This window comes from Vespa mandarinia, chromosome 5 (assembly GCF_050613455.1).
Source record: "Vespa mandarinia isolate Hongniang chromosome 5, ASM5061345v1, whole genome shotgun sequence".
Classification (NCBI taxonomy): Eukaryota; Metazoa; Arthropoda; class Insecta; order Hymenoptera; family Vespidae; genus Vespa; species Vespa mandarinia.
This window is the reverse complement of record NC_140814.1, coordinates 9,323,774-9,349,810: the sequence shown is the minus strand read 5'-3', so window position 1 is coordinate 9,349,810 and position 26,037 is coordinate 9,323,774. Positions and strand designations below refer to the sequence as shown.

General features: G+C 29.5%; 2 protein-coding genes and 1 long non-coding RNA gene across 6 annotated transcripts; 1 reads left to right on the top strand and 2 right to left on the bottom strand.

Annotated features, from left to right (window-relative positions):
* Positions 1-1,807: 1,807 nt before the first annotated feature.
* On the top strand, positions 1,808-14,639 carry LOC118448404 (uncharacterized). Its single transcript, XR_014982141.1, has 3 exons — positions 1,808-1,935; positions 2,054-2,186; positions 14,520-14,639. It is a non-coding gene; the product is annotated as an uncharacterized LOC118448404 (long non-coding RNA).
* Positions 5,030-23,689, bottom strand: LOC118448441 (uncharacterized). Of its 3 annotated transcripts, none has more exons than XM_035881700.2 (8): positions 23,199-23,689; positions 22,932-23,086; positions 16,786-16,909; positions 9,197-9,307; positions 8,744-8,881; positions 8,492-8,589; positions 7,774-7,939; positions 5,030-5,516 (listed from the first exon to the last, which is right to left on the bottom strand). In XM_035881700.2, exons 2-8 carry the CDS (start codon positions 23,055-23,057, stop codon positions 5,413-5,415), a joined length of 867 nt encoding a protein of 288 aa, XP_035737593.1. In that variant the 5' UTR covers positions 23,058-23,086; positions 23,199-23,689; the 3' UTR covers positions 5,030-5,412. The 3 variants fall into 3 exon arrangements, with proteins under 3 accessions (XP_035737593.1, XP_035737592.1, XP_085512987.1); XM_035881699.2 differs by lacking the exon at positions 7,774-7,939 and adding an exon at positions 7,533-7,698; XM_085656861.1 differs by having other exon boundaries at positions 22,932-23,082.
* LOC118448443 (nudC domain-containing protein 3) lies at positions 23,199-25,902 on the bottom strand. 2 transcript variants are annotated; one of them, XM_085656863.1, is made up of 4 exons: positions 25,826-25,902; positions 24,809-25,409; positions 24,511-24,699; positions 23,199-24,425 (listed from the first exon to the last, which is right to left on the bottom strand). In XM_085656863.1, the coding sequence occupies exons 2-4, from the start codon at positions 25,265-25,267 to the stop codon at positions 24,333-24,335; spliced, it is 741 nt and encodes a 246-aa protein (XP_085512989.1). In that variant the 5' UTR covers positions 25,268-25,409; positions 25,826-25,902; the 3' UTR covers positions 23,199-24,332. The 2 variants fall into 2 exon arrangements, with proteins under 2 accessions (XP_085512989.1, XP_085512988.1); XM_085656862.1 differs by having other exon boundaries at positions 25,529-25,854.
* Positions 25,903-26,037: the final 135 nt, after the last annotated feature.

The window sequence follows — 26,037 nt, the reverse complement described above, 5'->3', positions numbered from 1 at the left end:
CAACGGTATATAATTATTTAATCAAGATGGGATATGTGAATCGGTATGAGGTTTGGATTCCACGCCAATTGACGGAGATCGAACTCTTATGAACTCTGCGTCTCAACGTACGATTTGTTTCTTCAGCAACATGAAAAAAAAAATCCTTTTTTAAAGAGACTCGTCACTGTAGACGAGAACTTGAATTTTATATCATAATGTGCATAGAAAATGCACTTGGTCTAAGGAAAATTGATCTTCAACTGTTACGAAATCAGGATTTCATTCGAAGAAAGTTCTTTTGTGCATTTGGTGGGATTGGAAAGGTGTAATGTACTACGAGTTCCTTTCACAAAGTGAAACAATCAATTCTACAAAATATTCCAATCAACTTGATAAATTGAAAGCCACCGTAGCCAAAAAATGGGCAGAATTGGTGAACCAACGAGGTGCACGTTTTTCATCAGGACAATGCAAGACCGCATGTCAGGTTGACTGTAAGACAGAAACTCTTACAGTTTGATTGGGATGTTCTACCCTTCGTACTTCCCTAGACCTTGCACCCCACCCTCCCTCATCCGATTATTAATTATGTTTCTCTCGTTAAAAAATTCTCTCCGTGATAAATGTCAGAAATCCGAAAGCGAAATAAAAACGCACCTTGATGAATATTTTTCAAGTAAGTCTCAAGAATTTTGGAAAGACGTAAGGAAAGACATAATGAGACTTCCTGAGAGATGGTGGAAGATAATGGAGCAGAATGGTTCATGGTATAACACAGTAAATCAACCTTAACCCCTTGACATACAATGACGTCTGAGAGACATTCATTTCATGTGCCATTGTAGACCTTGACGTCAGTTTGATCTCCGAGGTGTCAGGAACGGTCTCCGGTGGACGCCGTACAGTACATTATTAAATTATTCAATTATTTCATTCGTGTGTCGATTCTGTTTTATTTAAAATGAATCCATTTTAGGGAAAGGATATACGCTGTAGTATTTTTCAGGTGCATCAAATTCCATTTTATTTGTATGTCAAGGAGTTAAACAACAAATATCGTCTATTGATTTAGCATCAAAAAAAAAAAAAAAAAAAAAAAAAAAAAAAAAAAAAAAAAAAAAAAAGGAAAAAAAAAGGAAAAAACTTATGGGACATCCTAATATATATATACGCATATAATTATATAGTAAATATTACATATAATATTATATATGTATATATATATATATATATATATACAACAAATTAGTTATATGTATGAATATATATATATATGTCAAAGTTTTTATGATTAAGATAAACATTATTATTATTATTGGCATAAAATAGCATAATTCTTTCTCTTTCTCTTTATTCGAATAATTTATAATAACATTGGAATAGATATCATTTAGAACATATGGCGGACATCGAGAACGAAAAATCAGATCTTTGTTTAGATGACAAAGCTTATTGGAGAATCATTAATTGCATTCGTCAACATAATGAAATAATCGAGTTGGTATAGAGTAATAATATTTCTGATGATTAATATACGTATTTAAAATGAGAATATTGAATATTTTTAAGCGTATGAAAAAAAATTCTTTTTCAATGTTGCAGTTTTGTCGATCGCATCGAATCTATATATTCAACATATTTCTTCTTTCAATTGGGTTATAATATGATTAATATAAGTATTACTGGTACACAGGTACATATATATATATATATATATATATATATATATATATATTATTATTATTTATATTGAAATCTATAGATTACATTAAAATTTTTAATCAATTCAAAAAATAATATTTATTCTCTTTTACAGATAGTATTATACGCTGATGTAATGTTCGAATTTATTAGATTAATCCTTTTAACTTTAGCTCAACTATTTCATTTATTTTTTGAATGTTGGCAAGCACAACAAATAATAGATCACAGTTCTTTAATACACGAATCCATGTAAGTTCATGTACTCACATTTGTGTTTGATAATTTTTGTAAAAAAGAAAAAAAAACAGAAGAAAAAGAAGAAAGGAGGGAAAAAAGAAAAATATTAAATCATAGGTAATATAAATAGATGCAGAGCTACTTGGTATCGGACCACGGAGAAATCAAAAAAGCTAATTAAAATAATGTTAATAAATACTTTGGAAACATCAAAGCTCACTGCTGGTAAATTGCTCGTCTTATGTTTCGAATGTTTTGCCTTGGTAAGTACTTACACATGACTATACATTGTTAATTATGTACGTATATATATATATATATATTTTTTTTTTTTTTATTTTATTTTTTTTATACAACGTATGTATATATATATATATATATATATATATATATATATATATATACATATATATCCCACATACATACAAATTCAATAAATATGTTTACTTTGTTTTATTTTTAAACCGGAGGTCGTCAACAAATCAGTATCATATTTTACAATTCTTCGAACAATGCAATAAAAGATAAAAACTTAATGATTCAATGTTGAACAATCTAAAATAGTATAATGGAATTATTTAAACTATTATTGTTTATTTTGAATATATTGTAAAATGACGATCTTTGTTAGTTTACGATCGTACGTAGATCTTGTAATAGAACTTATATTTTAATAAATAATAATTATATGAAAGAGTCATTATATTATTGATAGAAAACAAGCGAGAAAATAGAAACAAACGAGGAAGTTAATTTAAAATAATTAAAAATCTTTGAAACCAGTAATGAATAAATTAATTAAAATATTTTTTTTACTTTTAAATTTGATATGAATACGATGCCTTTTTAAATCTTATCGTAACGTAAACACAACGAAACAAGAGTAATATAATTTTGCGTGTAAATGATAAGTCGATCGATCTCGTTAAAAATTCGATTGAGGGATTTAAAAAGGATATGGTCGTAATTGAATGGTATTATTTTCAATGAAAAGCTCAAATGAAAAAAGAAATTTTTACAAAAATCTTTACTTTTCATAACTTCATTGTTCTATGTAAATTCAATTATCCATTCCATGTAAATTCAATTATACGACGATGACCATCTGCCAAAGAATCCTAATATTAAATTAGTAATAAAGTATGTATTACACTTGTTTTATTAGAATGTGTTAGATTAGATATTGCATATATACATATATACATATACGCATATAAACGTAATCAATAAACGAATATATGTGCATACTTATAATAAAAAAGATATAGGAAAGGAAAAAAATAGATCAGTACAATTTTCATTGTAAATATTCTTTCGTTATACTATTGTGAAATTTATAAAAAAAAAAAAAAAAAAAAAAAACAAAAAAAAAACAAAAAAAAAAAAGGAAAAAACGAAGATAAATCATTATACATACTACGTAAATGTTACACGAATTATAAATATCAAATCATTTATATTATTTTTATTCCTTGATAATAAACTATCGCAGATGAGACACAAACACACGCACACACATATATATATATGTATATATACACATATACATATACATGAACGATATACGATGTATACGATATATACATATATATATTATATATATGTGTATAGTAAACGCGAAAAGGAAATAATTTCTTTTCATTCATTTATTCACATTATAAATGTATGCTAAATAGATTATTTTTGTTTTGTTTTGTTTCTTTGTTTTTTTTTTCTTTTTTTTTTTATATTCAATAACGCCTTACATTAAGGTACCAACGTGATTAGCAAGAGGATAGGTAAAGCACGAATTGTAAGAGAGAGAGAGAGAGAGAGAGATAGAGAGAGAGAGAGAGAGAGAGAGAGAGAGAGAGAAACAAAAAAAAAAGAATAGAAAAAGGGAAAGATAAACGTATCACGCGAAAAAAAATCACTCTTCTTTATGTCGGAGCACCACGTCTTTTATTTAAGACCTAATTTAGATTTACAATCTCGAATCTAAACGAAGCCCTATAAAATCGACATCAAAGACGGAGATAATCAGAATGATAATTTTTTTTTCAATAATAATTCAAACTATTCTTATCGGTTTTACTTAAATACGTGATTTGCCTATCTCGAATAAAAAAAATCTTACGTATCTATGTATCAAAATAACTAGACGATATAGATAGATAGATAGATAGATAGATAGATAGATAGATAGAGAGAGAGAGAAAGAGAGAGAGACAGAGAGAGAGAGAGAGAGAGAGTCTCGCTTATAAGCGACGATCGAAAATGATCCCTCCTTGTCGAAATAAAAATGCAACGAACGATAGATTTTTTTTTTTTATCGTATTTATATGATTCGAATGAAATTCAGTCAAGTTTATAGATTCTTTCGTAAGAATGAATGAAAGAATATCTATATTTAATAAATCGTTTTAAACCAATAACATGTTTTTTTTTTCTCTTTTTTTCTATTTTTTTTCTTTTTTTTTTAAGGAATACGTACGTGTATATAGTGAGAGATATGTAAATACATACATAAATATATATATATATATATCTTTGGAGGGAAAACGACGAAAGTGAAATCTAAACTTGAAAATCTAGGAATTTTCGAAATGAAATCGCGGCACGCTTTTAAATAATAATTTACAACAAAAAATATATATGTATATATATATATATATATATATATATATATATATATATATATATATATAGGGTATAAAGATCGTATCGATGCGACATTATCTTGAAAAGATAAAGATAAAGATAAAGAAGAAGATAGATGAGGGGAAAAAAAAGAAGAAGAAGAAGAAGAAGAAAATATAAAATCACCTCATTCCTAACTAACGATAGTAAGTACAGAAAATGTTAGGCGATCGTACGACCTCGCACAAGAGAGCATCGTGCCATGTAAATAAACTCTTCCTTCGTGCTACTTTTTGTTTTTGCGTTAAAAATGGAAACGGAGCGTATCGTAGCTCGAAAGGGAGCATCTTTCGAAGAAGATTATGCATCGCACACCGGATGTCAGCCACGCGAACGACCTTAGAAAACGTTCGTACAACTCGATTATTCGAGTTTACTTTAGAAAACAAGGCACAGGACGGCACTTAGTATTTCTTGATTGTTTCTCTTTTCGTTTTTTTTTTTTTTGTTTTTTGCTCTTTTCTTTTCTTTTCTTTTTTTTTTCTTTTCTTTTCTTTCGCATATAGGGTTTTTCCTTCTTTTTTTTTTTTTTCTTTTTTTTTCGTTTGTTTTTTCTTTCTTTTTAATTCTCACTCGAGTTGGACTCGATTTTTCTCAAATCACGTTTCTAAATCCTTCGATTCTTCTTTTTTCCTTCCGCCATTTTGAAGGAATAGAGAGATTGATTGATTTGATTGATTGATCGATTAATTTGATTGACTAATTGGCTGACTACTGATTGTATACGACGAATGTATGCCTCTGGCAAACATCAATCGGAATCGAAAAATTCATCCCACTTCAAACGATCTTCGAGATGTCTTCAAAGCATCAATAATTGTACGGCCCGTATTGCGATCCATGATAATACGGTCCTGGATACGCTGCTGGTGCTGGATAACCCGCATAAGCGTACTGCTGCTTCTGAGGATACACTGAAATTACAGAGAGAAAAGAAATTCGTTAAGGCATTTTTCTCGTTCGATGATTTAAGTATAAAAAGAAAAAAGAAAAAGAAAAAAAAAAAAAAAAAAAAAGGTCACTAAAAATATGTCGCCGTTCGGTCATTCTACTTTTTCTTTCTTTCTTTTTTTTTTACATTTATATATTTATTTTACGAATAACGTCGTATTTATCGATAAATAAATTCAAATCTTAACGAAACAAATATACTTTTCATTTATACATTTTCCTTTCGGACGTAACAAAAGTATATATATATATATATATATATATATATATATATGTATATATGTAAACGTGAACGAACATCGAACGACGAGACTAGATAGGTCTCTCCGCATTCGTAAATACGGAAATTCTTTACGGTAAAAGGCGACAACAGCGTATAAGTAAGTACATTTATCGTGGGTCATCGAATTAGGCAAGTGTGTCGCTTTCGACCGTCCGTATGAATGTATGTTTCTATCTATGTTATTTGCAAGTCGTTCTTTTATAACGAACGTTTAAATTTTCTTTTTCCTTTTTTTTTTTTTTTTTTTTTTCTTAACTTAACGCATTAAAAAGAAGAAATTCGATCGAATCCATAAATAAATAATTGATCTTATTAAAACTAAACTATAAATATATAAATATATAAAAATATATATATATATATGTGTGTGTGTGTGTGTATCATAAATGTGATCTTATGAAAATCAAATGATAATTCGATCGATCGTAAACATATCATTTTAAAATGATCTATTTCGATCTTTCTCCCGTTCGATGATCAGACCGTGACAAAATCACTTTGATCCACGATGGAAACAGAGCGTGGAATGAAAAAGTAAAAGTTTCGCGGACACGAATGTCGAACGTCGCGTTTTCGCCGAATGACATTGATACATGACCGAGATAAAATGATTTCATTATAATTCATTGGATCTACGATTGGATTAGATATTCGACGAGTCATCGAACGTTAAAAATCTATCATCCATTAGTATTGAGCTAGTTTTTTTTTTTTTCTGTTACAAAACGAATTCGAAGGAAAAAGTCGGATGGGAAATTTAAAAGTTTATATACAATTCGTTATGTTTTGGTTAGAGGAGTTAAACGTAATGAATTATTGATATTCATCGATATTTTATGTGATAACTATTAATGCCAAATTTTTCTTCTTTTTTTTTTCTGTTTTTGTTCTCTTTTTTGTTTTTTCTTTCTTTTGCTTTCTTGTTTTTTTTTTCTTTTATTTTTTTTTTTTTATTTGTACAAATATCTTATAGCCCATCGCCTTAACGTTAATTCGATGCATTACCCTAATTTATCAATTATTTTATGCACGAGGTGTTACCACTAATGATTCTCTATATTATTACACTATTATTATTATTATTATTATTATTATTAATATTATTATTATTATTATTATTATTTGATTGTAAATGAACTATGTCCTAGTTTTGTTCATCTTAACGATTCGCATTAGTTTTTAATGGGTCAGTCAATTCAATGGATCGTTCTTTGTTTTCATTCGACGGATCAATGATTATAGTTAGTAGAACATACTGAACGCAATGGATGAATGTTTATTCATGCAGCAACGCTTGGAACAATGACGTTACAAAAACTTAATGCTAATTAATTGTAATAATATTACAAATGAATCATTAACGTTGAAAGAGATATCGCTGTTAATCGTTATTTACAACGAGAACAATATTTTTGTTATTAGTTGTCATAAACGTGCCAAGATAACGCTCATGCAAATAATATAGATATTGAAATTTTATAATAGAACGTAATTATTCCACATTAATGAGCACACGTCGCCTTGTAATTTTATTGATTAAAAAAAAAGAAGAAAAAAGAAAAAAGAAAAAAAAAAAAAAAGAAAAGTAAAAAAGGAAATAAAAACGAACAAACAAAAAGAACAAGGAAAAAAACAAACATCTGTGCGCACAGTGTGTCCTTTGCAAAAGCAAAAGGGGTTTGTGTTAAATATGTACCAGGCATGAGATACTGCATGTTCATCGCCTCCTCGCGCATTCTTTCGCCCCTCAAGCAAATCGCCGCAGCGCTAAACAAGATCGCGCTGATTAATGACCAACCGACGCCGACCCAAGCGACCACGTACGACCAGTCGTACGAGATTAGTGAGTTGTCCTTCAGGACCTAGAACCGCGTTCAAAAAAAAAAAAAAGAAGACGGGAAAAGTTAGTCAGGTCCGTTTCTCGGACATCGTTTCACCTGGCATGATGTACTGAACATTCTGGGTCTGCTCGCGAGCACGTTCCTTTCTTAAGCAGGATGCCGCGATCAGAAATAATGTCATCGTGCCTAAACACATTGCCACTCCTAGCCAGGCCATGTAAAACGACCAGTCGTACCACTGCGCTGTGTTATCCTTTAGAACCTACGAGCAAATGTCTTCTTAAATTTCTACTGTTTACTCCTGTTCTCGTTGATGATTCTGGTCCGACGTAATTCTTCCTTCATAAAATCCCGGAGCACGGTGCCTTGTCCCTTTCTCAAGGATCAACAACAATATGCTGCGAGGAAAGAAAAGTAAAAGAGAAAAAAAAGAAAAAAAAAAAAAAGAAGGATCATCTCTTCGAATATTAATGTCGGACAATTTTTATCTCTTCTGTACGTCAGCCGTTCGTTCTGAACGATTCTAATCTATAAAATTAAGTGAAAAGCTTCAGCGGACAAGTACGCAGCAACGATGAGAGGCCGGGGAGATAACGCTGAAAAAAAGTGAATGTTCGATGGTTATCCAAGCGACTTTGTTAATTTTATACCAGGAACAGAACCTACGATCAAATTTTCTCTCGTTGGTGTAGTGAAGAGTTAAAAAAAGAAAACAAAAAAAAAAAAAAAAAGGAAAAAAATATAGAAAATAAATGAAAAAAAAAGAAAACATAAAGGAAGTAAGAAAAACTACGTAACTAGTTTAATTACTTACGTTGCTCCATTGTTGATAGTATTCCTCGCCAACTATCTTTTCCTTCTCATAATACTCCACGCCATGCCAAAGTCCCATGCCTCCGGCGCTTAGTAAACCTAAACGAACGTCACAACTTTTAATTTTCCTCTCTCTCTCTCTCTCTCTCTCTCTGTTTTATTTCTTTTTATTCTTAGTTCTCTTCCTACCAATTTATGTGAGAGAACGTACAAGTGACTAAACGTAATTACGAAGAAAAATAAGGATACTAACAAGCAAATAACATCAAAATGGCGGTTGCCGTGATATTTCCCGGTGATCTTCGCCAACAACCAACTACTCCTGTCCAAAAGGCAGAAAATATTGCTAGGAAGCCTACCATGAAGAGAGCGATGACGGATCTTCCCATGTCTGTAGAAAAAAAAAAAAAACAGAAAAAAAAAGAAAAAAAGTAAAAAAAAACCCAAGAGAAATGATAAAAAAGGAATTAAAAAATTACAAAAAACAAAAAAAGACAACAAATGGAGAAAACAATTGATGTTGCAATATCGAAACAAATGCATATATACATATATATATATATATACTATAAATTGATATACGTAAAACATAATTATGGACATTCAATCATCGATCGAATACATCGATCATATATTCCGTTCCTTACCATACAATCAAATTATTGCAGTAAATCTCTAACCAAGACATTAATTGCATCATACATACGTAATCGAGCCATTGCGTCGTCGGAGAAGTCCCTCGTTTGGTTTTCTTCGTCGGGGATGAAGTAATCGATGTTCATGCAATGAGTTTCCACCGGACTCAAATACGTCTCCACTGTAAAGATATAATATATTTATAAGAGATAGTAAATTTAAAAAAAAAAAAAAATCATACGGCACGCTTACTTTTCAAATTAATTATCATAAGAAATGTACTAAGCGTTGCTATGTGTTTCTCTCTCTCTCTCTCTCTCTCTCTCTCTCTCTCTCTCTCTCTCTCTTTCTCCCGTTTTCGTAACGATACATTATGTTTATCGAAAATATTACAACTTTTACTTTTTCTTTTTTTTTCCAACCTTTACTTTCAATATTGATCAACAACGATCATATTAAACGTGAATATTCGAGATTTTACGAAGCTCAAATTTTCGTATCGGATCATAAAGCAAAGAAAATTATATAGAAAGTTTCGCCATTCTATGTCTCTATCTCTCTCTCTCTCTCTCTCTCTCTCTCTCTCTCTCTCTCTCTTTCTTTTTTTTTTTTTCATCGTAAATCTAACAAAGCAGGATAATTTACTATTCGAGAGATAGGAATGTCTATGATGAATTCAAGGAAAGTGTGCCGACATATTCGCGCGAAATATCTCAAATATCCGCGGTGGCTGCGAAAAGGCACAATAGGAAAATGGCAAGATGGCGAGATAAGCGAACGTCGTCGCACGAAAGTCACGTGACGAAATTACAAGAGAAAAGGCGGTTCTTTCGAACGGATGAAGAAAGGAAAGCGCCTTGTATCGTTGAGAAGGAAAGGAAAGGCAAAATGTAAACGTTTTCATTGAACGTGTCTGATTTACAATAGATTACAAATATCTGTGTGTGTGTGTGTGTGTGTGTGAACAAGTGAAAAAAAAAAACAAAGAAATAGAAAGACATCAACGTTGAAATTAAAAAAAGAAAAATGTGAAATTCGTCGATTCCGTTCCATTCATTCATTATTATGACGGAAGAAGAACTTTGTTCCCATCGTAAGAGTGGAAGAACAATCGAAATTATCGATACATCCCGTGTGATACCGTTCTTCGACCGACAGACGGCCTTATCGGTTCTCTCGTACCGCTTGTTTCCGGCGTATCGTTTCCGGTCGTCGTCTCATGTCGTTTCAATTCGATTTATTCGTCGAACGTGTCGTCGGTCGACCTTTATTTTCCAAAGAAGGAAAGAAGATGATATCAACGTACGACGTAATATTGATAACACGCATACGTAATCTTGAACCTTTAAAAACATTATCGGTTTAACTTGGTAGATTTCAATGAACGATCTCGTAATAAACATTAATGTTTTTATACTTGAACGTTGCTTGCATTATTGATTAATAATCAAATTGATTGATTAGTAATCAAATAGGAATAAAAGAGAAAAAAAAAAAAAAAAAAAAAAAAGAAACAAAAAAATTTATATACTTAATATATCTATATAGATCATTTAACGTCATTATGTAATGTTCTTTTATTGAAATTAATTTGTTGCTAATTTTTCTTTTTCTTCTTTTTCTCTTTTTCTTTCTTTTTTTTTTTTTTTTTTTTTACAGTTTTCTAATCGACATCAGAGATTTATACAAAATATAGAAAAAAGAGGGCATACTTTCTTTTTTTTCGTTACGGTACGACGACACTAATCCGATCGTAAATGTTGATATTATCATTAAATGAATGAACACTGTAACCCGTATGTCAATTTATTTTTCCATTAAACAATAGAAAGAATTAATCAAAATCAAATGATTCCACTTGATTAGATTAGAAACTGTTAGGTTAGCAATTCCGCGAACATATATGCGCATTTACGTTGAACGTGGATTGCGCTACGATCAACACCATTATATTCCTGAAAAATGTGAGGTCAACTTTCACATTATTCCCGGACTCTGAAATTCCACGGTACAAGGAAAATCTTCTTAAAGACCAATATATTCTTTATACTTAACATTTCTTATCAATAATTTCAAGTTCTTTCCCCCCCCCCCCATCATTATATATACGTGACCTTTTAAATAGAGATCAAGTCAGATAAAAAAAAAAAAATAAAAAACAAGTATAAATAAAATATAAATGAAAATTTACAGATTATATTTCTTACATGCTTGTAAGAAATTTAAAGCATTCTCGATTTAAACGATCTAATAAAATCGATGTATAATATTATGGTAACCTTGAAATCTGTCCAAACGAAACATTTCCTCGTTAACATGAAACTCCTTTTTCCTCATTAATTTTTGATTTCTTCCATTTCTCTTTCTCTTTCTCTTCCTTTCTCCCCTCCCCCATCCCGCCTAACCCCCTCCCCCATCCCGCCTAACCCCCCCCTTATCTCTCTCTCTCTCTCTCTCTCTCTCTCTCTCTCTCTTTCATGTTTGCAAATGTATGAATCTCTTATCAACGAGAGAAACACGTACCGTTCGTTCGTTCGTTCGAAGCATTTGAAATTCAAGCGACGCTCTACGCTTTATTCGCGACCTTCTTCGAATCTAGTTTCGCCTAAAAGGAGGCGCCATGCCAAGATCATTGACTTCTTGAATAACTGTATTGGCCATAAGAACGAATGAGCACCTCTTAGTAAACCGCAAATGGAATTGTCGTGTTACTCTCACGTCGTTACGATTAACGAAATAGATGTGATTAGAGAGAAAAGAAAAAAAAAAGAAAAAAAAAAAAAGGAATTAGGGTTACTTTCTTAGAAGAGATCCGATCGTCACGTAGACGAATAAACGTGACGGAATGTCCTTCTCATCGAAATTCATCGGAATGAAGTGAAATACGGGATTGAAGTGTTTAAAAATAATTTTCGAACTTTCGTACTAACGTATCAAACAAAACAAAACAAAAAAAGAGAGAAAAGAAAAAAGAATTAAAAAGTCTAAAAAATACAGAAAAAAAAAGGAAGACCCGTTGAATGATACTCTGTTAAATATTATATCTATCAAAGTATAATCTAATTAGTTTTGTAAAAAAAAAAAAAAAAGAAAAAAAGAAAATTATATATAATTTATACAAATAATAGAAATTTATTCCGATGACTATCCGACTTGTTTTTTTTTTTTTTTATTTTTTTTTTTTTTTTATTTTTTTTTTACATTATATTAGAATCCGCGTAAATCCGATCAAATAGATAGAAAGTGAAGCGCTACGTATCCTATATGTAAAATTATATATACGTATACATATGTACTATGTCGGAAATTAGAACAAATATTTTTCTTCAACAAATACCAAGACACATAATCACAAGGTACTTTCATTGAGTATACAATACTATAATAATGATAATTCTGAGAACTATTCTCTTACATACGAATAAATTAAACAAGAAAACAATTCTAATGTTCTTTTCCTTTTTCTATTTCAAATGAAAATTAGAAATTTCCTCTCTCTATTTATCGTAATATTATTTAATTAATAGCATTAAATTTTATATAGGTGAAATTTTATGAATTAAAAAAAAAATAATCGATCTAAGTAGACAATTAATTCCATTTTTCTTTTTTCTTTTTCTCTCTCTCTCTTTCTTTTTTCATTTTTTTTTTTTTTTAATTAGCTATCTAACTAGATATTAATCGGATTTGTGAAGTAGCAATTGACATACAATCATACAATGCAACAACAGAAAGAAACTTGGGACGTTTCAACATATTTGAAAACGCGTCTGAAAAGCGTGAAAGCGATCGCGGCCCGCAGAACGGACAAGACGCGATTTCGTTTCCGTCATAAAATAGGCTTCCGTCATAAACTAGGCTTCCGTCATAAAAGAAGCTTCCGTCATAAAAGAAGCTTCCGTCATAAAAGAGGCTTCCGTCATAAAAGAGGCTTCGAAATGATAATTTAACAATGATTAAGATTTTCCTATTAACGATATAGTTTTTCTAAAAAAAATCATAGTAATTGACCGACAGTTTATATCACAATAACGCTATATTAATGTAATATATTAATCAATAAGTAATAATGAATTTGTATTACTTTATATCTAAATAAATAATATAATATAATGTTAAATAGATCAATTAATAATGTAGGAATATTTAATATTTTTTATTTAATTAAATTGCATTATTTTTTTCACTACTGAAAACTAAAAAATTTCAACTATAAATTATTAAAGAGTCAAAAAAAAAGAAAGAGAGAGAGAGAGAGAGAGAGAGAGAGAGATTTATAATTTTTTATTTAGTATTATTATTTATTGTTTATTTGTCCTAATATTATTTATTCTGAAACATAAAATACTAAAAATTCCGACATTACTCATTGGCCAATCAAATATATATATATATATATATATATATATATATATATATATATATATATATATATATATATATATAATAGTACAATATAATAGTACAGTATTGGATTGGATAAGAAATGTTAAAATTTATAGTAAAAAATACTGGCGTGTAATTTATTACTAAATATAAAAGATATATTATTATTATTATTATTATTATTATTATTATTATTATTATTATTATTATTATTAATATTATTATTATTATTATTATTATTATTATTATTATTATTATTATTATTATTATTATTATTATTATTATTATAAAATATAAAATATAAAATATAAAATATAAAATACTATAAATTGCTCCGACATTATTTATTGACCAATCCTAAGTTTATGTATGTGTATATATGTACGTTATTACTATTTCACTACTAACGTAATGGTACCACATATGTGTTCTACACGTTTTACACAACAACATGATGGTAACCAGCCTACGTAGCTCGACGGTAACAGCAGCAGCAACAGCAGCAGCCCAGCGATAGCGCCTTGCATTCTAGGTCACGTACTTTTCGAGACTCAAGAGAATATGCTACGCACGAGCTACGGTGACACTGCTTCGTTTATTTCTTCGTTTTCGAAATACCGGTATCGAAAGCTGCCATTTTGGCGAACTGAAACCCGATCTATTAATTAATTCGTTGAAATTCTTTTTCTTTTTTCTTTTTTTTTCTTTTTTGCTTTTTTTTTCTTCCCCTACCCCTCCCCCTCCTCCATCCCCCAAAACTCACCGAATATTATTTTATTCGATTTTAACCATGAAATATGATAAGTGATTATATTATAAACGACGATTGAAAACTACAAACTGATCAATAAACGTGATAAAAATATGATACTGATAATTGTCCCTGTTAATATTAAATACAAAATATTTCCATATATGGTAGAAATGATTTTTTATAAAATAAGATTGTCAAAAGTAATATCGTTGAATACACGATTGTTTACGAAACGATTGGTTCTCATTTTCAGAAAATATCTTCATAACTATCATACGTGTCTCATTATATTCTTTCTCTTCTCATTGAAATTATCGTCTCCGATGGTTTAACCAATAATTCTCAATGGCTATTCAAGCGTATCGTGAGATAAATTTAATGCTCCAAAAGTTCGAATCATTACGGATTTTATTTCTGACGCGTCAAATTTGAAATTTCTTTTAGACGAAAGAATCTCTTTCTCTTCCTTTTATTATTCGAGGGAAGAATATTGAAATGATATATAAACAATATAAAGAAAGAAAGAAAGAAAGAAAAAAAAAAAAAGGAAACAAATAAATTAAAAAGAATAAGGATAAAAGTAAATAAAAATAGTCTACAATCATGTAAGAAGATTCTCTTCGCGTTATTTTACAGTGTCTGTCCTTACACTTTTTTTTTTTTTTTTTTTTTTTTTATACACACTTATATAGAAGTATCCTACATGTATATCTATAATAAGCAACAATGTCAGCAGATTTACGATCCTCCGAGAAAATAATCTCTCGTACATACGCATCAAGCATTTTGCATAATTCCTGGTGTCACATTGTGAACCGTTGATTACGAATGTGAGCTCACGATTCTTGCATAAATGATGACGACGTTCACCAGGAAGTCTGGCCAAGTGATTTTCAAAGTATAAAATATGATTAGACGTCTTTATCGATATTTCTACGAAAGTAGTTACCTTTCTCTTCTCATTTCGATTATTAACATTTTAATGGACAACACGTATCGAAATTTCACGTTTTCTTGAATACGATAAACTATACTTTGATCTTTGCTTTAATTCTTTTTTTCTTTTCCTTTTTTTTTTAACTTTACATAAAAAACTCGTAAAAGATACTTCAACAGACACATTTTTAATTATTCATTAAAACGAACTTTATCCATTGAAAATAAATGTATTTTAAATAAAAAAAAAAAAAAGAAAATTAATATAAAAAATATAGTACAAGACTTATGTAAATACATTTCAACTATCTCTTTTTTATCAAAAAAAAAAAAAAAAAAAAAAAAAAAAATATCTCATTGTATATTTATCTTATAGATAAATAAGATAATTTAGCTATGCGTTGGCAGATTGCACATTTGACATACTTGCTATATAAGATGAACAAAGAAAGAGGGAGAGAAAGAGGGAGTAAAAGAAAGAGAGAGAGAGAGAGAGAGCATAGAATGCATTTCACTGGTAGTTTAATGCCAATAACGGATCGACCGAAAGGTGTAACCTTTTCCATATGGAACGCCATTGCAATGTCCGATTGCAACGGTCCAAACACGAGATTACCACGATGAAAGATATACCACGATGATTGGTACCTCCATCGTGCTTTGTTACAAAATCTTATCGTTACCGTGGAAGATGCGATGTCGTCGATCAAGTAATTTACGCTGAAGAATTTGTGTTATAACGGGTATCGAAATCGCGGCCATGCGCGCACGCTGCACATGTAGAAGATAACGTTGTAGGTATATGTATATGTGCAGGTATGTATGCACTTGTTTAAATTCACCGGACGCACTGACGCGATAAAAATTTAATAATGCTACGCGAAATGTGATATTATTTATTGAAGAAACGTATACAATGATCCTGCAGTTTCGATTATATCAACTGCAAAAGATATATATATATATATATATATATATATTTTTTTTTTTTGTCTTTTTTTTTTTTTAAACAGAAAAAAATTATATATGTGTCTCAAGAGTTGAATTTGTTTATAAATATTCAATTTATAAATTTATCTTAAACAATTTATTTCTTAACTCTCTATAATGTCATATAACTTTAAAGTCATATATACGTATGTGTATGTATTTTTGAAATTCGAAATTTTATTTCTTTTTAAATAAAAATTTGTATTTCATTTAATAAAAATTAAATGTTACTTAACGTTCGAAATTTTTCACGTTTCTTTAAATATAAATTATATTTATTGTATCATCATAATAAATGTAATATAAGTGACAACTATAACTTTCGTGTTATATAATTTTTTTTTTTTTTTTTTTTTTTTTCATTCAGATCAGACAAAAATTTAAATTATAGAGAGAATCAAAGAAATGTTTTTGTAAAAATAGAAATGAGTAACTTATTAATAATTCATTTTTTTGATACATCTAAACAAAAACTTTTTTATTTCTACCCTTCAATTCTATTACCATGCAGAAAATTTCTCCCTCTAATTTATATACAACGTTTATATAAAATTACAAATAAGTATTATAATAAGTATTATAAGTTATCTTACCCGTAGGTGGTCTTTCTTTGGGATAACATATCCTGAAGAGTCCCTGAGTTCTTGTATAGTAATAATACTTTGCATTCATTTGATCTATCAGATGACTTTGTTCGGCGTGCTTGCCTGCATATTGCTAAAAAAAGAAAAAAGAAGAAAGAAGAAAATTCATTAAAAAAGGAAAAAAAAAAGGAGGGAAGAAAGAAAGAAAGAAAATTAATCTCTAGATACTCATGGAAAATATCATTGAATGATTTCAATATAAAATTTCATAAGATAGTCGATAACATTGTAAAACTATAATAATAATCAATAAATTTCTTAATCCATTAAGAGTGAAAAAGCACGTCAGTTACGCCTACAATCATCTTCGTTTCTAATGATCAATCGAGTACAAGGCAATCCACGCGTAATGTACCCGATAATAAAAGGTCAAATTATTTCGATATTCTTTATGACAATGAAAATAAGAAAAATCAAATAAGAACTATAGAAAAGATTCCATGACTACCCACGTTTTTCCTGAATTACAAACTGGTAATAATAATAGTATGTGGTAGACATGATGCGAAACATACATGATGGAAGATCTCTTTAACCTTGAAAGAGATATATCGATGCTGAACGCAACATTCCTTTCGTTTAATTCATCCTCCATAAAGATTTCTTCAATTAAATCGACTACTAAATGCTTATTAAATATATACATATATGTATGCATTACTATATAACCTCATTCTTTAATATCTTTTCAAAATGGCCGACGTGATCCTAAACTAACATCAACAATAAAATTTATAATTATATATATATTTTTTTTTTTCAAATAAAATTTATGATTATATATATATATATATATATGTATTTATTTATTTTATATATTAGATTGGAGAAAAAGAAATCCATTATTTTATTTTTTCTTTTTTTTTTCATTTGACCCAAATCGGACAATCCGAAACACGTTAAAGTCTAAAGTTCACGCAAAAATAATGAATTTCTTTTTTATAAATAAATAATGGATTTCCAATAAAATTAATGGATTTCTTTTTTCCCCAATCTAAATAATAATAATAATAATAAATAAATATAAATAATTTCTTGCGATAAATAATTGATTGCAATCGTTGTAATGGATGAATCTAATATAAAAAATAAAAATGTGTCATAATAAATGATCGGACTCGATACGGGCGAATAAAAAAATGTTGGGGGAGAATCCAACGGAAGACCTACACATTCACTTCATTCATAGCTTTCACGTTTGTCGTTATATTCGCCACTATTCCGAAACATAGAAGCCACGGCGTCGATCCTCGGCAATTTGATAGAAAGGAAAGCGCGATTCTACGGGAATGTCACCTGAGAGAAAGAGAGAAAAAGAGAGAGAACGTATGGCTTCTCGTGAGAACGCATGCTACGCTTTCTGTAAATAGTAACTGTTATAAAGTAGTTTGTACACGAGATCGTAGAAACACGAAAACGTGTAATATAATCCTACTTAAGAGAAGTTAAAAACAAACCTGATACACTTGGAGATATATGTTTTTATTTTATGTAATAAAACGAGATAGGATAGATAAATATATGGATAAATACGTGAACGTTTAACTATCTAAAAGAAAGGATATGAATATTCAATTTGAACATGAAGTTGTCCTTGTACTAGTACCAGTTTACTTTTCTTACGTTTCGTGAACCATGAAAATGGCAATTCAATTTCATAGTGATAATTAGAATAATTATATTTTTATAAAAATTATTTAGTATTTATAAAAATATATATGGACATATATGATTATAAATTTTATTTATAATTATAAATATATGTATTTATTAATATACACACATATATATATATATATTTTTTTTATAAATAATAATAAAAATATTTAGTCTTAATTCGTGAATACTTTCATGATAAATAGATGTTCTCTTTCACCGCAACTAGCAACAACAATGTGTAACATTCCAAACAATGCAAGAAACCACCTGCATTCTCATGATCCTCCTTTTCTTCTTCTCGATTCTTTCAACGCAATATTCTATGACGTTTCAACGATCGATTGGTCGAGCTCGATCGAAAAATCGTCGTGTTAAAACTTACCGATACCTTTCACCGCGAAACCCGTTTCTAAATAACGCATTTAGCTTCTGAAATGTATATATATATATATATATATACATATAGACGTATATATAAGCGTCACTCTCAACAGCTTTCATTTGAATTTTTCTAGACAATAATGCAAATTGATTCAATGCCGTGTTTCCTTGTTCATTCTGTATTAATTCCTATGATATTGTATTTACAATGTATACGTAGATAATCAATCGTAGTTGCGTTTTGAAATAACCCGCCATGAGTGTGCTCGTGTCACGTGTTCCGTACGAGATCGGCCATCTTCGTATCGTTCGTAGAGACGCACAAAAAAGATATATATATATATATATATATATATATATATATATATAAAAGAGAATAAAACAATTGTTGATGTAAATCAAACTATTTATATATATATAAAAACAAATTAATAATATATATGTAAACAAATATATAAAACATATATATAAACAAACATATATATATATATATATAACAAATGAATAATTTCTTTGAAACAAAGAAACGATTGTTATTCCGTGTTAGTCATTTGATATGTTTGTTAAAAAGGAAATATAATGGATAATGTGAGAGAGATCGAAAGATATACGGATACACAGGACGATTTCTTGTACGTCAAGGATGTTAAAATGAATTTGATCTCTGTGTGTTGTTACGTTCCTAATGTAAAAGCGTCCGTGGAATTGTTACCTCGCCTTACTCGCAAGTATGCACACCGGCAGTGCTATACACGCTTATGTCGTAATCACCTACTCGTTAGAATGAGACGGAGAACAGGTAACATAACTGTACGATGCGGAGCGCAAAACCGACCCTCTCTGGATCGTCGAGAGAATTAACGTCGACGTTTCTTCCATCTCAAAGATTCTCTCACGAATGTGAAGAAGGACAAGACGAACAAATATATATATATATATATATATTTGTTCGTCTTGTCCTTCTATATATATGTCCGTATATATATATACGCACGCGTACACGCACACGCAATAAAATGTTTATTTATTACTCACTTTAATAATATAATTAAATATTATGGACAAGATTGCTTGAAGGATAAATATATATACAAAACATCTAAGCTAATTTCAATCGATTTACTTTAGGATAAAGTCATTAGAGAATGTTCGAAGTTAATATAAATTAAGATTATTAAACTCCTATTTGTAAATATTTTTTTTTATTTTATCGATAAACTATAAAATGATATTTATATATATGTATATATATATATATATATATATATATATATTACGTATGATATAGTTTATTATGAAAGATCTCACGCTTTATGGAAAAAGCTTTTGTTTAATCAAATATTAAAACGTAGTATTAAAATATAATTTAAAACAGTCACAGTTGTATCGTAAAGGAATGATTGTGAATTAATCGTTCCTCGAATTATTTTCAACATATTTTGAAATAAATCCGAGAAAATTATTACGATAATGAAAAAAGATCTCAAATTTTGTAGATAATTTTTCTTCAAATAGATTAATTTTGACAAACGAACGCAATAGACATTGCGCGTTGCATCGAACGTTTTGCTAAACGCAAAACTCGCTTGAGTCAACGCGCTTGAGAGAATGGGTGCGGCTCGGAATGTCGATCGTTCTGAAGGTAACGAATGAAGAGAGACAAGAGAAAAGGACAGGTGTCCGAAAACAAAATTGAAAGAAATATTAATCTCCTTATGAATCTAGTTAAACGAAATCAATTTAATATTCAAGATGGATCCATGATATTCGATTAATCGACAAATCATTTTTCACTTATGAATTATCTAAAAAATTTCAATCGTACGATCATTAACATAGATAATATTTATTAATACTTTTTAATGCCAATATGGTATAGTTTATAATGAAATATTCTATTATGATAGTACGTATTAGTGATCGTACGTATTTATTAATATTTTGAAGAAAAAAAAAAAAAGGAATACTTTCTAAGAAAATTTCTTCCAAATAATAAATAAATTTTACAGTATCTAACAAAGCACATTCGGTAATTACATTATAAATAAAAATAATGTTAAAGGGGGAAAAAAAAGGATAAAAGATGGACGAACAGCTCCATATTGTACCGTAATTACACGTAATTTATCTAATTTTTAACTATCACGTTAAAGCTTTCTCGCGAGATTACAAACGACTGTCGTGAGAAATTCTTCCCGTTCGCGATGCTATAGACCAACTCGAGGGGTGAACTTGACCTTCGACCCGAACGTTCACCTGCGACAAGGACGACGGATGTCGAGGAGATTCATCATCCGGAATATTTTTCTTTCTTTTTTCTTTTTTTTCCTTTTATTTGAAAGATTCCAAACGATTTTTATTTTTACGTCGTACATTATCAAAGTGGAATTATCATTTCGATTAATTTCTTTAATTTGTTTAGAAAGATCGGTATGGAAGGCATAAGAAATTTTGTTGATTTTAAAGATGTGAAGGGATAGATGATGAATACGGTCAAAGGAATTGTAATGAACCGCAATTAACTTTCACGTTCTCGCCGCTTCACGGTAAATATATTCGTTATAGAGACTCGAAGTTAATCGTCCATTGCGGTTTCGATACGAATCACAGCGTTAAACGAAGCATAAAGTTGAAAAAAGAAAAAGAAAAATCGAACGTTTCTCGATATCTACGGGAAAGGAATGGATAGATAGGAGAGGGAAGAAAATGAAAAAAAGAAAAAATAATTTGAAATAATTGAAAAAAAGGAAAGAAAAGAAAAGAAAAGAAAAGAAAAAAAAACAAAAAAAGAAGAAAAAGATATTCCATCCTCTGTATACGAAGCGTTAGACATCGCTTGGGAAAATAGAAAGTAAGTCGACGTGTACGTGGCATTTCACGAATTCCCGCTGCTTTGTAAAATGCGGAAGATAACCTATAAAATTGATAAAAGAAGAGAGAGAGAGAGAGAGAGAGAGAGAGAGAGAGAGAGAGAAAGTCGAATCTCAACGATTTAATTTATACATTTATCAACTTTCTGTATATCCACTGCATCATGTTCGACATTTAATTTTTACGAAACTTAATTTCAAAAAAAAAAAAAATAAAAAAGAAAAAATAAATATAAATAAAAAGAATAAGAAGAAAAAAAAAATAAAAAACGACAATTACGCAAAGAGTTTTGTTTGCGTGAGTAAAAAAAAAAAAGAAAAAAAAAAAGAGAATAAAATCTAACTCGAGAAATTTTTCCACACGCGTGAATTCGAATCGCAAGAAAACAAAATACGACAAATAATAATTCAAAAAAAAAAAAAAAAAAAAAAAAAGAAAGAATTAAATTAAATTAAATTAATAATAAAAAAAAAAAAAAGAACAAAGAAAAAAGAAAATGTTCGACGTACGTGATATAAATAAATTCTAATATTAGATTTGCGCGATAAATGAAATGAGATCATGAGATCAATGATAATGAAAATTTCAAGAAATATATTTTACACATGATATAATAATCCCCGGTGCCTCTCTTTTTATGGCCTTTTTGAAACTGTTAACACTGATAAATTAATTCATCCTAAAAATTCATTCTCAAGTGTATCTTATGCGTTCTTTCGAATTTCTCATATAATAATAATTCTCCTATCCGTCTTTACCATTCTACATCAACAGACAACATTAAAAGTTACTATTTTATATCGTTTATCATCCTAATCATTTATATTGATTATCAAACAATCACCTGTACGAATTATCGAATTATTCGACATTACAATTATTATTGTATTATTGATAATATAAATTTAAACATATAAATAAATAAAGAAAAATATATTAAAAATATATTATAATAGAACACAATTGATTAACGTAATTCTATCTTTTTCTAAAGATCAGCCGATCTCTCTCCCTGTCTCTCTCTCTCTCTCTCTCTCGGTCTCTCATATTCTATTTCTGTCCTTCTTTCTCTTCGTCTAAAGAACGGCCATGCTACTATGACATTCCAAAAAGTTAACCGACGGGATGGTTTTTCACGTAAAAGGAATTGAATTTCCTTAAGTCAAGAGCGACGTCCTACGAACCTGAATTTGGGCACGCTTGACCTCGGTGTAGAGCCAATTATCCGTGGAGAAGGCAATCGCTAGTAGTGCAGTGGCAATGATACCGGTTATGGTCGCAAGGGACAGCGTTACAGCGGAACAAGGCATCTTGATGTCTTCTTTATCTTCTCTTCTTTCTTCGAAATATATGTATATATATATAATATATATATATATATATATATACAAAAATATTTTTATTATTATTTTCTAAGAGAGAGCACTTCTTCAGCCCCCTCCCCTGTATACCGTTACGATGTTATGGCGGTGAGGAGGACGAGTAAGAAGAAGAATATAAAGATGAAGAAAACGGCCTTTGGTTCATCCGTGAATCCTATCTGTGATATAGGTACGAGAGAGAAAGAGATAGAATGAGTTCACCAATCCGGTCCACGAACCAACTGCTCTTCTCTCTCTCTCTCTCTCTATCTATCTATCTCGTTCTTCCTCTCTCTCTTTCTCTCTCTCTCTCTCTCTCTTTCTCTCTCTCTATCTTTCGTGGTTCTGCTCTCTCGATGGAAAAGACTCGAGAAATAATATTTTCCGATAATAATAATAATAATAATAATAATAATATTTAAAAAAAAAAAAAAAAAAAAAAAATACACCACTGAATATCGAAGATAACACGAAACGTTTCAGATTCCGTTGATCGGAGATCAATTTGAGATTAGTTGTTGTTAGTTTCTGCTGTTGTTGTTCGTCGAACGCGATCCTTCGCGGTACGCATTACCACCGCTCTCTCCTACGACACGAGACTAACGGCCCGATCCTCACCTCGGTGAAAAGCTTGGGCCCAAGGAGAGAGAGAAGAAAAAAGAGGGAGCAAAGGAATGAAAGAGAGAGAGAAAGATAGAGAGAGGGAGAAACAGAGAGAGAGAGAGAGAGAGTAGTGGGATCCCCACTTATGCGAACTTAGCTTCAGGCAGGTAGATACGTTACCTGTCTCTTTTACTAGCGCACAGTGGTGCTCAACATGCTCTCGAGATAAACCAAACTAATACGTGGGCATTATAGGACCCATTGGGCATACATATGTCTAATTGAATCTTGTTTCTTCTAGATGGCGTAACGACAAGTAAAGAGAGAGTTGTTTACCAAAGGTAAACATACGCAGTAAATTCCCGTGACACTGTTTATTATTTAACGATATAATACGTTTTAATAAAGTTATATTTAAATGTTTGATAAAGAAATTGTGTATTGAATGTTCTTTTAAATTCAATAAAATTGATATTTTTTTTTAATCTGTACAAAATTATAATATATTGTGTAGTAATTATAAAGTTGAACCTTTTGAAAACTTGAATTCTTTAACAAACGTTATAAAACAAAATGAAGCTTGTCGCATGTGCTTTTTTTTTCTTCTATATTTAATTAGTTTCAATGAAATTTTATTATTGATGGATCATATGATGTACCCTGAAAAGGTGATCCTTCTGCGTTCCATGCTTTCTTCATAATTTCTTCCATTTTCTGAAAATATATATTTATTTATTTATTATAAAATCATCTAATCCATAAATAAATTATAAAAGTTTTCTCTATCTAATGTAATTACCAATTGTTCTGACGTAGGTTTGCCAAGAAGTTTTTGTTGATGATTCCACATTAATTCTTCTACTTTCATTTGCTCTGTCAAACCCATTTCATATAGATTTCTTGAACAATCTATTTTATTAAGCTCTATCTTAGGTTCTTCCATAATAAGGGCATCCCACCATCGTTCGGATACTTTCTCAAGGTGTATCTACAAACAGAAGATAAGCTCACAATGCTTAGCTATTTAGATACTTAGATACTTCCTATCCATACTCCAACATATTGTATCCAGTGCCTCTCAACTTGTTTCAACGCACACTGACATATCCAGATATTAAACTCCATACAGACTCATCTTTCTTCGTTTTAAATATTAATTCACCCTTAAAGATGGTAGTCCATTCGGGTTCTTTAATACTTTCATTGGATGTTTTGTATCTTTCAATTGCTTCAATCTTTATTCTTTGTGTTTCTATATTAACTCGAAGATCCTTGACTTTTAAAGACAAGTTTGGTAGCTTTACAAGTACATCTATGTCAGTGATTGTTTGAGACCAAATATAAGTGTCTCTTATTGCTCCATTATAGCTATCTGATGGTTGTAGAGGTCTTACATTATGGCCTTTGTTTTTTACTTCATCTTCAATATCTTTAGACGTTCTAACTTCTACTTCTTCGGAAACATATGGAAACATATCCTCTTGAATTGTATTTATCATATTTTCTTCCAAAGCATAACATAATATTTCTTTTTCCATCCAATCCTCCAATGACATTTATATATGCCAAGTTTCAACTATTATGTTTCTAATAAATAGTTAAAAATTCCTTTTCTTTTTTCTTTTTTTTTCCTTAAGACCTTGATTTATATAAGATCGGATGAATTTATTACAAAAATACTATGTAATATATGCTATCCTGTAAATAAAATAAAAATGTTATTGAAAATGAATGTTTATGAAACAAAATATTTGCAGATATCCTTAACAATAACATTATTAATATTTCATTGTAACATAAAGTGGAAATTGACTTACCACTTTAACAAGGGAAATAAAAAAAATAAAAAAAATTCATTTAAAGTACAGATAATATATCATCATTGAAATAAAATTTTAAAAATTTGCCACATAATATTGTATTTCCATATTGTATTTAATTATACATCATTAATACACACGAATAGATAATGAAGTTAGCAACTTATAGCGAAAGGTTAAAATAAATGATAAAAATGTAGAAAAACCTTCATAAACGTTTATATATTATAATTTTTTTTTTTTTTTTTCTTTCTAAAGAATGTAAGTGAAATTATCATATTAAAGTATTCTAACCTCTTTTTATTTATCAAATTGAATCAGTTATACGAATAATAGTTAGGAATACTTTTTAGAATAATACACCGATGAAAAACGCTAACTAGTGGCATAAGGATTGTACTATTTTGATTTTATTTACGACGTTCCGAGCACAATCTCTTTTTTTTTCTTTTTTTTTTTTTTTTTTCTTTTTTTTTTAAATATTTCTTTATTAATATATAATAGTA